The sequence below is a fragment of the Myiozetetes cayanensis genome, unplaced genomic scaffold (assembly GCF_022539395.1).
Source record: "Myiozetetes cayanensis isolate MyiCay16 unplaced genomic scaffold, myiCay2020 scf2-11, whole genome shotgun sequence".
NCBI classification, from domain to species: domain Eukaryota; kingdom Metazoa; phylum Chordata; class Aves; order Passeriformes; family Tyrannidae; genus Myiozetetes; species Myiozetetes cayanensis.
In genome coordinates this window covers 102,395,850-102,410,166 of record NW_026087411.1, presented here as the reverse complement: position 1 = coordinate 102,410,166, position 14,317 = coordinate 102,395,850, and the positions used below count along the sequence as shown (strand labels likewise).

The following is a 14,317-nucleotide window of genomic DNA, read 5'->3' as shown; positions in this document are numbered from 1 at the left end:
GCCATCTGAATGGATAGTTGTGTAATTAATATTTGCTTTTAATTTATTGTAAGATGTCCAGATGCTCTGGCAATCAGTTCCTGAGAAATCCTTAAAATAATTGACTGAGTTCTGTAAACTTTCTAGAGGGCAGCAGGTTTTCCTGTTTTCTCTATGGGATCAAAATTGGGCAAATGATTAAGACTCTTTAAATTTTTAAAAATATTTTTTTATTATTATATTGTTTACAGTTATGACAAAATTTCTCTGTAATTCAACATTTGTTTAATACTAGGGTTTATCTATTATCTATACTCTATCTCAGACTGTCACTGTTTTGGGACAACACTGCATTCTCCAGCTCAGTAAACCAAGATTTATTGGTCTGGGAGAGAAGAAAGTTTGTAATTTCAGGACATTTTCTTTTTCTCAGTTAATCTCATCTTTCTTAGCTGTTCCATCAATTATTCTTAGTTGTGTAAACACTGAACCAGGAGAGGGAAAGGCATTTGAGAAGTGTGTAATTTTATTACCTATGAGTTGAGATGGGATGAGTTGTCCTCTGAAAGCATGGCTCTCTTTTTACTGCTTAGATAAGTAATTTAGACTATATGTACTTTTAGGTGAAATATTGGAGGAGGGGGGAGATCAGAACCTGTCAGTCTGTTTTCATCGCACTTAACCACAATAGCTGTCCTAAATATTTCCTATAACCATTGGAAATTGAGGTGTCTTCAGAAAATGATGTAGCTTGGACATTCAATTCCCATTAATTACTGAAAAAGCCTAAGTCTATATTGATAATTGAAATCAGATGAATCAGATCTTTATGTGGCAAAACTTTGCATTTCACCAAGACCTGAGAGTGAATGGAGTGCTTCTCAGCTAACCAAAAGACTGGTTATATATACTTAACATCACCTAGTGACACTGACACTGTGGGAATGGCAAGGACATTTCTAAATATCATTCCACTGGTGACCATTTGTCAGTCTCATGTGACACTGCTGGCCCTAGTGGGAGGTTCACCATGTGTTCCACTGTGCCCTTTTCTATTATTTTGTATGTCTGGTAAGTCCTAGAACTGATTTTTATCTCCACTCCCTGCTGCATTTGCATCATGTAGTTATGCATTCCCCCCACTCAGACATCAGACAAAATGTCATTTGCAGAAGGATCATTCCTACAGCTATCACCTCTGGCTTATTTTTCCTCTGACCAGAGTTGTATTGATTTTTCTACTGCCTTCTTCCTCGTTAACAGTTAATGATCCCACTCAATGTACAGATAATAGAGATGCCAGTATCTTTGTAGGGGTTAGCTGTGATCACACAGACATCCTCCCACCAAAATTCAAAAAAACCCCATGTAATAACAGAGATCCCACAAGCATTCATCTACATAGACACATTAATTTGAATGGTAATAGAAACCTCACCCAGAAGGGGTAGATTAGCTCATAAATCAGATTTAAGGAATATCTTTTCAAACTTTACATCTTGAATTCAAGATACAGAGGGTTCATTTTTAAGATAAACCACTTAGCAGCTACTTCTTTTTTACATGTAAAACATTATGCTAACCTATATGTTTAAAAATCCTAATATATTTAATGTTTAGTAGGATACAATACCAAATTCTATGTTTTGTAAGATTTATTTTACAGCTGTGAAAGCTTTTTAAAATATGTGAGCTGTGTTTTCCAAGCTCCACTTAATCTATCTTCAATACTCAGTTTCTAACTGGAATCTGCTTCGGACTTTATTTTCAGGAGGAAGGAGTTTGGCAATATTTGGAAAAATAACCAGTTTGAGAGGTCTTCAATGAAATACTGAGAAGTTGAGGCACCACAAATGGCTAGTCATATTTGTAAAAGATGCAACATTGTGAACAAAACCAATAAAAAACCGCTTCATGTTTTTGAGCTATTCAGTCTGAAACTAGTTCCTATAAGGTTTGGAATAGTTAAAGAATGTGACTTGAGTTTTCCTGTCAAAATGATAACTCTTTTAAAGTCAAATTGGTATGTATTCCTTTTCCTAAGCATTGTTTGTTATAGTAAAGCACACCTGATTTTTTTTTAAATCTATGAATGCTGCAAATCAAATGGCTCTCTAAATATCAATACAAATCTTATTCCTGTTTCAAGAAAATAAGAAATATATGACAGTCAATAGATGAACATGAAAAAAAATTCTTCCTCTGACATTTTATGTTCCTGCTTTATTTCCAGTTCACGTTATCTTGGACATTATTCTTAGGAAAGTCATTAAAAGTTCAAAGGTATGTATGAGATTAGGGCTTTCAGGAGAAAGAAATTGAAGATCGGTTTTCAGTACTGATATCTCTTGCAGTATGCAAAAATTTGACATTTCTATTGCTCTTGGGGTATATTATCAGCAGACAGTGAACTTAACTTTGGGTTCCCATGGATTAAGAAAAGTTACTAGCATACTGTGAAATGGAAAAGCAAAAGATTATCCTCTTTATTCAGCATATGTATCCAGGCTTCTAGCATGCCAAAATTTAAAGGGTATAATTTCTATAACTGGTGCTCCTAACACAGTGAAAGTTTTATCTGCATGTTTCTGAGCTTATCTGTATACAAAAGCACAAGTATGAAAGAACAGCCCAAGATTTCTGCTGAGCATGACTTTTTTTTTTAGAGTCTTTTTTTTTCTACCAATCTTTTTTCCCCTATTTATTCAACTTGGGAGACAAAGAGAGAAACTCTTTTACAGCCCTTAGCTAGAGCTAATGGGACCCAGGCAGTATTACTGCCAGGATGAATCTGCATATTAACTAACCCTTTGTGTAAGAGTCTAGCACCTGACACTCTTTTATATTGCCATAATTAAAATGAGTTGATGGGTCAATTAAAGTGAACTTTTACTATTAATGACCTTTGATTACAACTAACTGAAGAATCAATGGTATGAAGTCAGCACAGGCTGGAAATACTAATACAGAAAGCCTGTCAGATGCAGACATATGTAACAAGGTCTGCATCTAAAGCTAAAGTAGGGCTCTGTCATATTAACAGTTGTATCATATAGTCTCTGATAAAGAGTAATGCATTCATCTGTGTTCAGTGAAGTTGTACTTTAACATGCAATCTAATTTTCTTAAAAGTAACTGTTGCTGATGCTCAGTCCAGTGTTTTAATTACCAGCAATGTTATGGTGGTCTATGATTTGTTACATTGGATCTACTTTTAGTAGCAATACAAATATTTTTATTAAAGGTTTTCAGCGGGATAGGTGAGTGAATTCTCTTTCTTTCACAGCCTCTGGAAACACAGAAATCTCTAGGCAAGGATTCAGTTCTGACAGTGATTTCTAGTGATGGGCTTATACACGGAAAAGGTCTTTGTATCACCACAGGTGGTTTGATGAGGATGAAGAATTTTGGTAAAATAGTAAAAAATCCATAATCTTTCATTAGATGTGACAAAAACACCATGGGTGAGGACACAGAATAACGGGGCTATTCTAGTTCTGGAAATGAAATTTCACTTGTCAAGGTCTCTGAGGTGTAACTCTCAGAAATCCAGTCCACATAAAGAACTCAACAAGTCTTGACAGAGCTGATTTCCACTATCCATTAGGTAAAGTTTCTAAAAGCAGTCAGTGTTAGCCTAAATGTGGCCCAAATAACTTTGGTGAGAGTTCACTCATGAGTTCAATGGAGCGTGCCAAATCAATAGTAAGTGCTTTTCGAAGTCCCACCTTAGTCTTTGAAATAAACATATCAATTAAAAAAAACATAAGATGAGAAAAGCCAAGAAATATCAATGCCAGCCACTTCTTTACTTTAGAACAAAACTACACAACAATAGTTGAGCATGTCTGAACAATGGAACATTGCAAATTTCCAAAGTATCACAGTGAGGGGGAACACATTCAAACTATGAATAAACCTTTGTGGCACTATCCATTTAAAGATGCCAAAGAGAAAAATGTATGGATACTTCACTGCATCATTCTTTTATTTATAAATACACAAGTCAGTAGCAGCATAGTTCATCCTAAAAGGGTACTTCATTATTGCAAAGTGTAGTGTTTCTTGATATTTTTCCTTCAGTAAGTAGCAATATGTCAAAACCCACATATTTAACTCACTGCTCGTGATGTTAGAAGACCATGGCATACCCTACAGAACAAATATTTGAATAGTATTAAAATCCTGTCAGAGAAGTCTTGGCTATCCATCTGTTGCCCAGATAATACTGAAATGACTGCCATTTGTTACCAATACTAACAAAACAGTCAAGACTTCTTGTGTGTGTATGCATAATATATGTATTGCATATCTGCATATATGCAAATCTTATGTATATACAAGTACATCTATTAGTTATGTGTCAATATGCATGTAAATTTCTTCTTAAATATTTACAAACAATTAGTATATTTTTCAGGTTTAGTTTTTATATTGCTTTCAGCTGACTGAAAGGGCATATGGAAACAATAGGGACATATGGAAAAAGAGATCTGTTTTAAGACCAGATTGTGATATGTTTACTCACTTTGAATAACATACAAGAAATACTCCTTCTGTGGCATAAAATACTCTGTTATGAAGAAGTGTCACAATGTAGCAAATTGTATTTATTCGCACTGATAGATATTTGCCATTTATTTACCTGCAGTAGTGATAGTGTCATGTCAAAACTCAATCTGGGGTTTGATTGTTTAATTTATTTCTGAATTGTATCCCATGATAATTTTTTTGAATCAGGATTACTTTTTTTTTTTTTTTTTTTTTTTACATGAACTGGGAACAAGCTATTACCTCTGCAGTATAGAAATTACCAAGAAGGATTATTCAGGTCTCCCATTTATAAACATTATGCTGTTTAGTTTACAAGCTTAAAAATGTGACTTTCAAAATGGATTGCTAATGCCACACTGTATCCAAATAGTGTTTAAACTGAAAAATTATTCCTTACTTAAGGCTATTGAGACACTGCACTTACCTATTTTGCCTAGGCAGTAGCATGGGGTTCCAAAGTGTGAATGGTTTTATGAGCGGGGTTTGCAATTACTCACCCTCATACACCTTGGAGAAGAGAAAGAATGGAATTTCAAGCTTGGCTCTGAACATCTTCCTTGAACAGCCTGAAGTTTAACTGTAAACTCTCCCACCCTTTCCTGCTGGCACCCACACTGGTTCCAAAGCCCACCTGAGTTCCTGTCAAAACAGCCAGAGATATTGGCTCTGCAGCACTTCAGAAGCTCAAGCCTGTACTCTAAACTTCAATTTTCTCTTTGTGCCCAACACAAGTACCCACACAGACACACAAGAGGAAGTTAAAGGGAAGTTAGAAAAGCATTAACCCACTTCACCTGGGAAAATGACAATTTGCATAGATGATTACTATATGTACAAGTAAGAAAACATAATTAAGGCCCTTCTGGTAGACATCACACTCGAGTCTTCCACTAAATTCTACAGGAGGTTGCTGCTGAGATCTTGATCCTCACTAGTCCTACTCCTTGATTTTAGTCTAAATAAATGCCACATGAAGGGGATAGATCTTTCATTTTAAAGATCCTGATCCTGCAAACAGTTTTACATACAGGGATCATCCTGCAAACAGTTTTACATACAGGGATCATCTGCAGAATCAGAAATGCCCCAAGGCCCCATAATAAAAATATGAAAAGAAAATATATAAAGGCATATTTTAAACTTGAATGGCCTCTGTTAATGGAAGTTCTATCATTCCTCTAGACATTTCCACCAAGATACATTTTGCTCACAAAATATTCAAAATTAAGAAGTGAAAGTGCATATTACTAATTACTCAATTATAAATCCTTTAGGAAAAAAATTCTAGTTTACTTCTCAGAGGTAAATATGGACAAAGTAACTGTTAATTTCAACAGCATTTCAATATAAAAAATAAAACTTCACTGGGGATTTGGGTTATTTAGACAAGATAATACTATTTTGCAAAGAGATAATGCAGAAAGCCACAACCACTTTAAAAAATATAGCACTGGTAGTTTATAACTGTATAGATTATATCTATATAATCTGAAACAAATCCATGGATATGCCCTGTAACAGAAGATTCTTAGTTCATTCCCTTTTTTCAATGTAACATCTATACTACTCTCTTTTTGATTTATAAGCAGTTAAGTACTTGATCCCAGGATTCATTAATTTTCTTGACAATAAGACTGTAAAAAAAAACCTGACAGAAAAAAATAACATTGTGTTAGAGGATCCGTGAACACAGGGCAGCTTTACATGTCAAATTTGAAATTAAAGTACAGAAAAGTTAAATATTTCATAATAACAAAATCAGCAAATAAATTTCAGACCTGCCACGGAAACACTGACACTTGAACTACCAGCAGCAATTGATCACACTGTAGTCATATATTATTCTTTAAACCCTAATTCTGCAGTGAACCTGCCATCAGCATGGTAGCCCAGTCATACCTCCTTACATATTTCTGGATTAATTCTTTGGTACTGGGACTTCCATCTTTCTCCTGGGTTCTAAACCACAAAGTACACTGTCTTCACACCATAAGCAGCAACACACAAAACTTTTTAGTCACATCCAAGTATAATTACAGGCAGAACCCTGTCCATAAGCTGCTCTAGTAGAAATCTTTCACAGAAAATAACTAAATCTTGAAACTAGGAGCAGCTACCCCAGACTGCTACTTCCTCTGTAGGTGCAGACAGGGTGAGGAACTAGGCAGGCTGACGCACGTGATCCCACAAGATGCTGTGTCTTCAGTGAGATACAGCATTCCTTCAACTCCAGCAAACATTAGCTAGAGTTACAGATGTTCAATACATCACATAAACAGGTCTATAAACTCTGGTAGAGTTTTGCACATTCCTTACCTGAATATGAAAGACACTTAAGTGAAATGAGGCAGGATAATTAGGACTGTTCACACTCTACCATAAACCAAGGGCCATGTCTTGTTGAACCTTCTTTTAACCTGAAATCCACGATATGGATCAATAGCATATTGCCATGAAAATTATGGTATGAAGGTTTTGGGTTGTTTGTTTTGTTTAGGTTTTTTTTGGTTTGTTTTTTAATTTTATACAACCATAAGACAGAAGGAAAAAAAGAATTCTAATGAATAAAAACAAAGTAATCTGGAAACATAAGATGGAGATGGAGACAAAATTTGACGGTGGCAAAACCTATTTTGCCACCCATCCTTATAGCCCTCTCCCAGCATGCAGTCAACAAACAGTAAGCATTTTGGTCATGACAGGAAAACATTTCACAAAGGCTCTCTACGTTTCAAGAGGACATAAATTGAATTTTTAATAAAATGGTAGTCTCAAAGCTATTCAAAAGATTGCATTTTGAAAAGAGAAAGAAAACTGTATTTAAACAAAATTCTATAGAACTGTTGCCCAAAGAACTAACAGAAAGCTTGAAATGTGACACAGAAGAAAGACATGCAAAGTATTGTGACATTGCTGCCATTTCACAAGTTAGTACTTCAAGAAGAATGAATGAGATGTAAATATTTACCCTAGGTAGCTAGACTGAAGAATGCAAACAGATTCCATAGATATAAAACAATTTGTCAATATCTTTACTGCTGGAAATGGAAATGTTAACTCCTGGAGGCCACTGATCCTGAAAGATGAGTATAATCAATTACATTTTTTACCTGTCAGTCATTCACATCATTGGCTTTCTTGCAGCTGACTGCTCCCTAGCCTTCCATTTCTTGTTTCAAGGCACTGAACAACTTTTTATATCTGCTTTTCACTCAGTCTTTTTCACAGATTCCCTACTGCCATCTCAGGTTAACACTGCTTGTTCCAGAGCTAGTCTGTTTTCTTCCCCTGTTTTCTCAGTGTTGCCTGTGTCCCCTGTCTCCCATCTCAGAAAGGTGGCCCTTCTGGTCCCTAAGTGTCATCTTAAATCTCATTCTTCCTCAAGGTCCAAAAATGTTAACACCTCTTACAACATGATCCAAAGCTCACTGAAGTCAGCAAAAGCCTTTTCCTTAACTTCAATGGATTCAACGAATCAGGACCAGATTGCTGTCAATAGCTCTGGACTGAAATTTAGCGAGAAAAAACAACAAAATAAAGTGTATGTGTACCCTTGTTGTTAATTACAGACTGCTACCCGAACATAGTCATGGCAATACTATATCTTAGGTTAATACCACCTGTACTATTTCCAGTATATTTTCTCCAGTCCTTATGAAAAGAACTATGGCCTTATATTGCTGTATCTTTATCTGTACAAATTTGGAGTTATGCCAAAGACTTCTGACAGTTCTTGAATAAATAAGCATACACTAGTTCCTATCACTTCCTTTATATACTATAAAATACCATTCTACATTGACCTAGGTAAAACAGGAAAACTGTCATGTTTATGAACCAGGTTAGTAAATCCTTATAAAAAAATTGAGTTAAAATGGTTTAGTAGAGTGACAGAGTATTCAGAAAGCACAGTGAAAAGTTTAAAGCCAGCATGTTTTAAATTCTCACTAGTGAGGATGTACAATGCTATTCCTGTAAGGAACCTCTGCCTAATGCTGTGCTATTAATCTAACAGCAATTTGAAGAAAAAGCATTCCAGAAATCAACAATAACACCGTGACTCTCTTTCATTCTTCTTGCCTTCATTCATTAACACTGTTACTTATTCCCTCTTCATGTCATTCTCCTTGACTCTTACAACCTCATATCTCTAAAGCATACATTTTATAAGGAAAGATTAGAATAAATTGCTTTTGCCCACCTTTCCTTCTCCTACCACTTGTTAAATTTTTTTTAAGTGCCTTGTTGTAAAACCAGTGCTTTTCTGCAATCCCAAGGCACTCCCACCAAGTGGTATAGGGAAATCAGTTCTAACAGACAATTTAGGAGATCGAAATGAGTAAAATAATTAAGATACACAACCACTATGTAGCAGATTCTGTTCATGTAATGGGAAAAGCTATCATCATCAAACAGCAACTATTGCCTGTATAAAGCTAAAACATTACACATTTATTAAAAGGTATCCTGTGGTTTGAGGTTATTTCAATAGTAATTACAATTCACATTTTTTCCCTATACTGTACAAAACAAGGTACTTTAGGGGAGGGGATAAGAGTAACACTGGCTATCACCACATAACTTTGCCAAGTGTATTAGAAAGTACAAAGCCAGTTAGATGACCTTTGCTGAGAGGGTGCAGTTTTGTGGGTAGAGGTTTGGGGAGTTTTTTGTTAGTTTTTGTTTTTTGTTTTTTTTTTTAAGATATTTATGCTGATACTTTCATTATAATGAAGTACACTCCACCCTCACAGTTTCAGCTATCGGAGGCAATTGTTTGTAGAAATGAAGTTACTGTTGTAACAAGGTTGCTTATGACACTGTTTAATATAAAAAAAAAAAAAAAAAAAGAACACAGTACATTGATAGGGGGTGGAGCGTATCGTAGATACAAAAGAGGGGTATTACTTCTCTTCTGTTGTCTGACATTGATGTGGGAAGAGAGGACAAAAACAAATGCATTTTCTTTCCAGCACTGAAACATGCAAAGACAAAATGCTCATTACAAGTTGTATGCAGCTCAGAATAATAATAAAAAGAAATGCCCCGGTATACTTGTTTTAATTTTTGAAAGATATATATATTTAATTCTCTGATATTTCAATTCAAAACTTAGAATTAAGCAATGAGTGAACAAGATCTGAAATACAGACAAGGCATTGCTCACATCACATTAAAAGGTATCTTTTAAATGCTGCTGTGGATTTCTAAACTTACATTCAGAATTTTTAGTTGCTGGGAATTTGAAATGCAAGATGAACTTGGCCACATTACATCTACTTCCTTTAAGTGGAAGAGTAAATATGCAATAAATTGCTGTTTCAAAGAGGCAACATGCAGAATTCAAAATTATTTGTTTCTTGCAGGATTCTGTTGACCTGTGCATGAAGAGGTGTTGAAGCAGTGGTGCAGTGAGAATCACTACAGCGATACAAATCCACAGCTCAAGCATGAGATCCTAGAGGCTGGATCTCCAAGGAGCAACACAGAGTATACTGTTCTCCAAAATACACCACTTCTTTTAACCAATGAATTTAGTTTGAGGAAAACTGCTGCTCACCAACTTTTCTTTTTTTTCAGAAGAGAAAAGGCAGGAAGGGTGGGAGAAGGGAAGAGGTGGAAAGAGCTTATGCATTATGACAACATTTAGCAGGGAGCTGTAAACAGAAAGAAAAGCAAATATTTTAAATGTGATAGATTTCAACCAGAAATATGAAAGTATTTTCCTCTGTAAGTTACTTGCCAGAGTCGGTTGGGACAACATTTGAGTTGCAGCTACAGGTTGAAGCAACATACTGAGAAACAAAACAAACAGGCATTTATCCTCCACCCCAACACCCCCTTCCTCTCCCAGTTCACAAAGTATGACTGATTCTTTTGGTTGACTGCAAGGCAAGTATTAGCTAGAATCTCATTAAGCTCGATCCACAACCACGGTCCCAGATGTTTAAAACGTATCATGGATTAAAGCCATGAAATAAAAATTAAAGAAATTTCAATTTGAAATTTTATTGGCATGTTGCTAGAATGGTCAACATCAATCGACAGGAGAGACTTTGTCCACGTACTCTGAGAACAGCCTTCCTGCACCTCCCCCCTTTTCTTCCTCCCTCTCGCTCTTTCAGCATTAATGCTATTAAAAGCCAAACAAAATACTGGCTATGGGCGTAAAGAATGCTGGTTTTCTTGGAATGTTGCCATGGATCCTGCTTCCAGTCGTGTCCCACGGAAGGAAGGTGCAGCCTCCTGTCTCTGTGGCAGGCTGGTCTCCCCGGGCAGGGCAGAAAGAAGATAGCCATGTACTCCTGCTCCTCCCTATTCTTTCCCATCTACTATAGCCAGGTCTTTGATCACTCTCAGTTTGCCACTGGCATCGATCCTGCGCTTCTCGCGTATTAGATCCTCCAGGCTGTGGAACCTCACCGTGTGCACCTTGTTCTCTGCCAAGTGGATCTTGAGATAGTACTGCTGCTGGTGCTGGGTGCCGGCAGCCGCCTGCAGCTCCCCCCCGGCTTTGAACTCCCGTTTCCCGAAGCGGCACCAGGCGGCGAAGCTCTCGGAGTTAGTCCAGCAGATCTCGTCGCTTTTTAAGCCCAGGTGCCCGCAGGCGTTCTGCACCACCAGCTCCGCCACCAGCGGGCGGAAGCGGTACCAGCTATTCACCACCCGGCCCACGTTGCCCGCGGCCGCCTCGTACAAGCTGTCCTGGCGGATCTGCCCCTGGTGCAGGTGGATGATCTGCCCGCCGCCCACGTACACTGCCCAGTGCGGCGGCGGGTGCTCCGACGGCCCCAGGTAGAGCAGCTCCAGCAGGTCCCCCGGCTTGCAGAGGGCAGGCAGGGCTGACACGGAGTAGACGCTGAGGTCCCCAGCCTGGGGGCCGCTGCTGACCTTGGAGAAGATGCATTCCTGGCCGCGGAAAGCGGAGAACTGGGTCTCGTTCAGCACCAGCTGGTGGTGGAGGTGGTGGGTGGGCGTCTCCTGGCCAGGGCTGCCGGAGCCCTTCACGCCGTACTTGTCTGGCTGGCCTCGCTCGTCCAGGTCCTCCTCCTCATCCGAAAAGAAGTAAGCCACCCCGACGCGTAGCTCGTCCTTCTCGATCCCCGAGGGGTCCCCGGTCGGCAGCTCGCTGTAATTCAGGTGGGTGATGCGATCCAGTTGATTTCCCATCAATGACAGGGCGAGGCGAGGGCAGGAATCGCCGGATCTGAAAGAGGGTGGGGTGGGCATAGACAGAGAACAAGAGATGGGAAGGAGAGTGCAAGCGGAGGGAAGAAAGAACGAAAGAAAAAAAAATAAATCAAGGCACATACAAAAGACTTCAGCGATTCCGCCCTAAGCCCCTATCCCTCCCCCACTGCTTCCCTCCCCTCCGTGCAAAGGATAAACTTCCAGTGCGGATCCTTCCCCCTGCCCCCGGGGTGCGGGGCAGGGCAGAGCCCCGACTCTCGGCACTCTCCCCACGGTACCGGAGCGCCCGGCTCCCAGCGGCGGCAGAGGAGGAGGCTCCCGCCGCCCGCCAGCGCCGCGCGGGGGAACCGAGCTGCCCCGGGAGTCTTCTCTCCCCGCCCTGCGAGGGAGAGAGCTCCGGGAGGGTCTGGCCGGAGGGTCCCAAGCCCTCCCTTCCGCCAGCACAGCCGAGCCGAGCCGCTTGCGGGGAGGCGGCTGGAGGAGCCCCCGGGGCTGGCACCCCTGCCCGCCCGCTCCCCACAGCCCGCCCGGGACCCGGCAAAGAACAGGGAAAGAGCAGGAGAGCAGCACCCCCACACCCGAGGGGTCCCCCCCGTACCCCTCCGTACCCGTGGTCGCCCAGCGCCAGAACCCCCCCAAACTCCTTTAAAGTCGTCCTGTCCCCATGGGCGCCGCAGAAGGACGCGAGCTCTGTCCTCCCCGCTACATCCACCGCCGCCCGGCTCCTCCACCCGCGCCGCTCTGGGCGGCCCGGCCCCTCCGGCGGCCCTAAGTACCGGCGGCGCCGCTGCCGAGCCCGCCCCTGCCCCGCTCATTGGCCGCGCCGCGCCCGGCGCTGCCGGGGCTGGGCCGCCTCACGGCCCCGCCGGGCCTCGGACCGCGACCCGCGCCTGCCCCGGGGCTGCACAGGCGGGAAAAGGGTGTTAGACTCCCGCGCGAAGCCGCTGTAAAACCAACCCCTGTACCAGAGGAAATAAAAAAGAAATTTTTTAAAAAGTCATTTTCATCCCTCTACCCCGCCCAGGTTCAGCAGGTGGGGCGGTGTGGCCAAGGGTTGCTCTGTCCCTCGAGGCTGGAGGTGGGTGCGCCCTCACCTCTCTTCAGCGACCTCAGGTTGTACCTGAGCGATTTAAGCTGATAAGCCTGGGTTTCCCTTTGGTGAGGAGAAGACAGGCATTTCCAGGGGCTTTTCCTCTTGGTTGTTGTTCCTCCTGTTTTAGGAATTACCCTAAGGGAGGTGCCTTGCCATTGTATCTTGCCATCGCCTAGATGTGAGCTTGGAATGTTTGATGGTTGGCATTAGGTGAAATGATTCTATTTATCTTTCCACATCTGAACGAAGTAGCGGTTGTGGGTTGTCCTCAGATGTGACTGTGTCCGCAGACATTCTATGGTTTAAGTAAAATATGAGACTGCCTGACAGTAGCAGTCCATTCCTTTGGAAAATGTATGAAGTCTAAAATCCATCACCTGTAGTAGCCAATAACAATGCACACTAAACCATCTAATTTTGCATATTATGGAAATGGAACTCAGAAATTATTAGTCCATTTGACCACCCTTCTCCCATGAGTTTTTGTCAAAGATGGGATTGTAACTTGGTTCTTCTGACTTCTTAGTCTTCTGCTCTAACCATGCGAACTTCTGAAAAGTGAGAATTTAAATATTTTAAGACACTTCATGAAAAAATTTAATGACATCTTTGGTTCAGATGTGAATCATATTAAAGTACCATTTTTAGCTAGAAGTAAATCTACTACTTTCTTCACAGTGGAAATAGTTTTGTCATCTAGATATAAGTATTTCTGCTTTCAGTATTTCAGTGGATAATATCTCTCTTCACTGCTGTCCTTTTCCCAGTCTTCAGGTTTAATTAACTGAGAACAATAATACCATCACTTTATTCTTGTGATAGAGAGAAGTACATCCTTAAATAAATATAGTGAATTTCAGTTTCTCAGGGTACAAGCTGTATAACCAAGTTCAAATGGATCAAATACTGAGTTTCTTAGAAAAATGACCCTTTTCCTTAGCTATTCAAATATTGATATAGCTGTTTTTCTAGAAGGGCATCTCTTTGTTCTCATCATTTTTTTAACATATGCAAAGGCATCACAACATAAATGGAAGAGAAAAAAGGGTGGTTTTAGTGACATTCAAAGACTGGCATTAGTTATTTTTTCACTGTGGCAATTATACTAATCTGTTGATGGTTACAGACTTCCCATGTCTCATACACCTCGGGCTACGGCCAGAGACTTACAGGAATTAAGCTGATTTACAGCAGTTAAGAATGTAGCATTCAGGGTCTGTAAAACTAGAAAGTTAATTTGAAAAAAAAAAAGAAAAATATTTTCTAAAATATGCATTTTAAACTTTCACAGGACTGAGTATAACAGATGGATGTTATTTATTTCTGGAATTGTGTAAATACTTTTCTAATGATTGTCAGAAATTATATGTTCTTTTACAGCATGACCCTCCTCAACTGCAACATTTTAAATTAAATTATGAAAACACTCTAATAGGGTTAGAGTTAAGGTTGTAAACCAGTGTTTAAATATTTTGACTTTTTTTGATAACTGTTCATGTG

The 14,317-nt window shown here is 40.0% G+C and overlaps 1 protein-coding gene and 1 long non-coding RNA gene across 3 annotated transcripts in view; one reads left to right on the top strand and one right to left on the bottom strand.

The window, feature by feature from the left end:
- Positions 1-3,764: 3,764 nt before the first annotated feature.
- LRATD1 (LRAT domain containing 1) lies at positions 3,765-12,461 on the bottom strand. The gene is made up of 2 exons (XM_050316612.1): positions 12,333-12,461; positions 3,765-11,740 (listed from the first exon to the last, which is right to left on the bottom strand). The coding sequence occupies exon 2, from the start codon at positions 11,701-11,703 to the stop codon at positions 10,849-10,851; it is 855 nt and encodes a 284-aa protein (XP_050172569.1). The 5' UTR covers positions 11,704-11,740; positions 12,333-12,461; the 3' UTR covers positions 3,765-10,848.
- LOC126640642 (uncharacterized) overlaps positions 11,529-14,317 on the top strand; it is a 114,716-nt gene continuing 111,927 nt past the window's right edge. For both annotated transcript variants that reach the window (XR_007629103.1, XR_007629102.1), the window contains exon 1: positions 11,529-11,673. This is a non-coding gene — a long non-coding RNA (uncharacterized LOC126640642). The remainder of the gene's footprint in view (positions 11,674-14,317) is intronic.

Excerpts from the sequence above, each read along its gene's own strand:
- LRATD1 (XM_050316612.1), bottom strand. The coding sequence starts at position 11,703 with ATGGGAAATCAACTGGATCGCATCACCCACCTGAATTACAGCGAGCTG.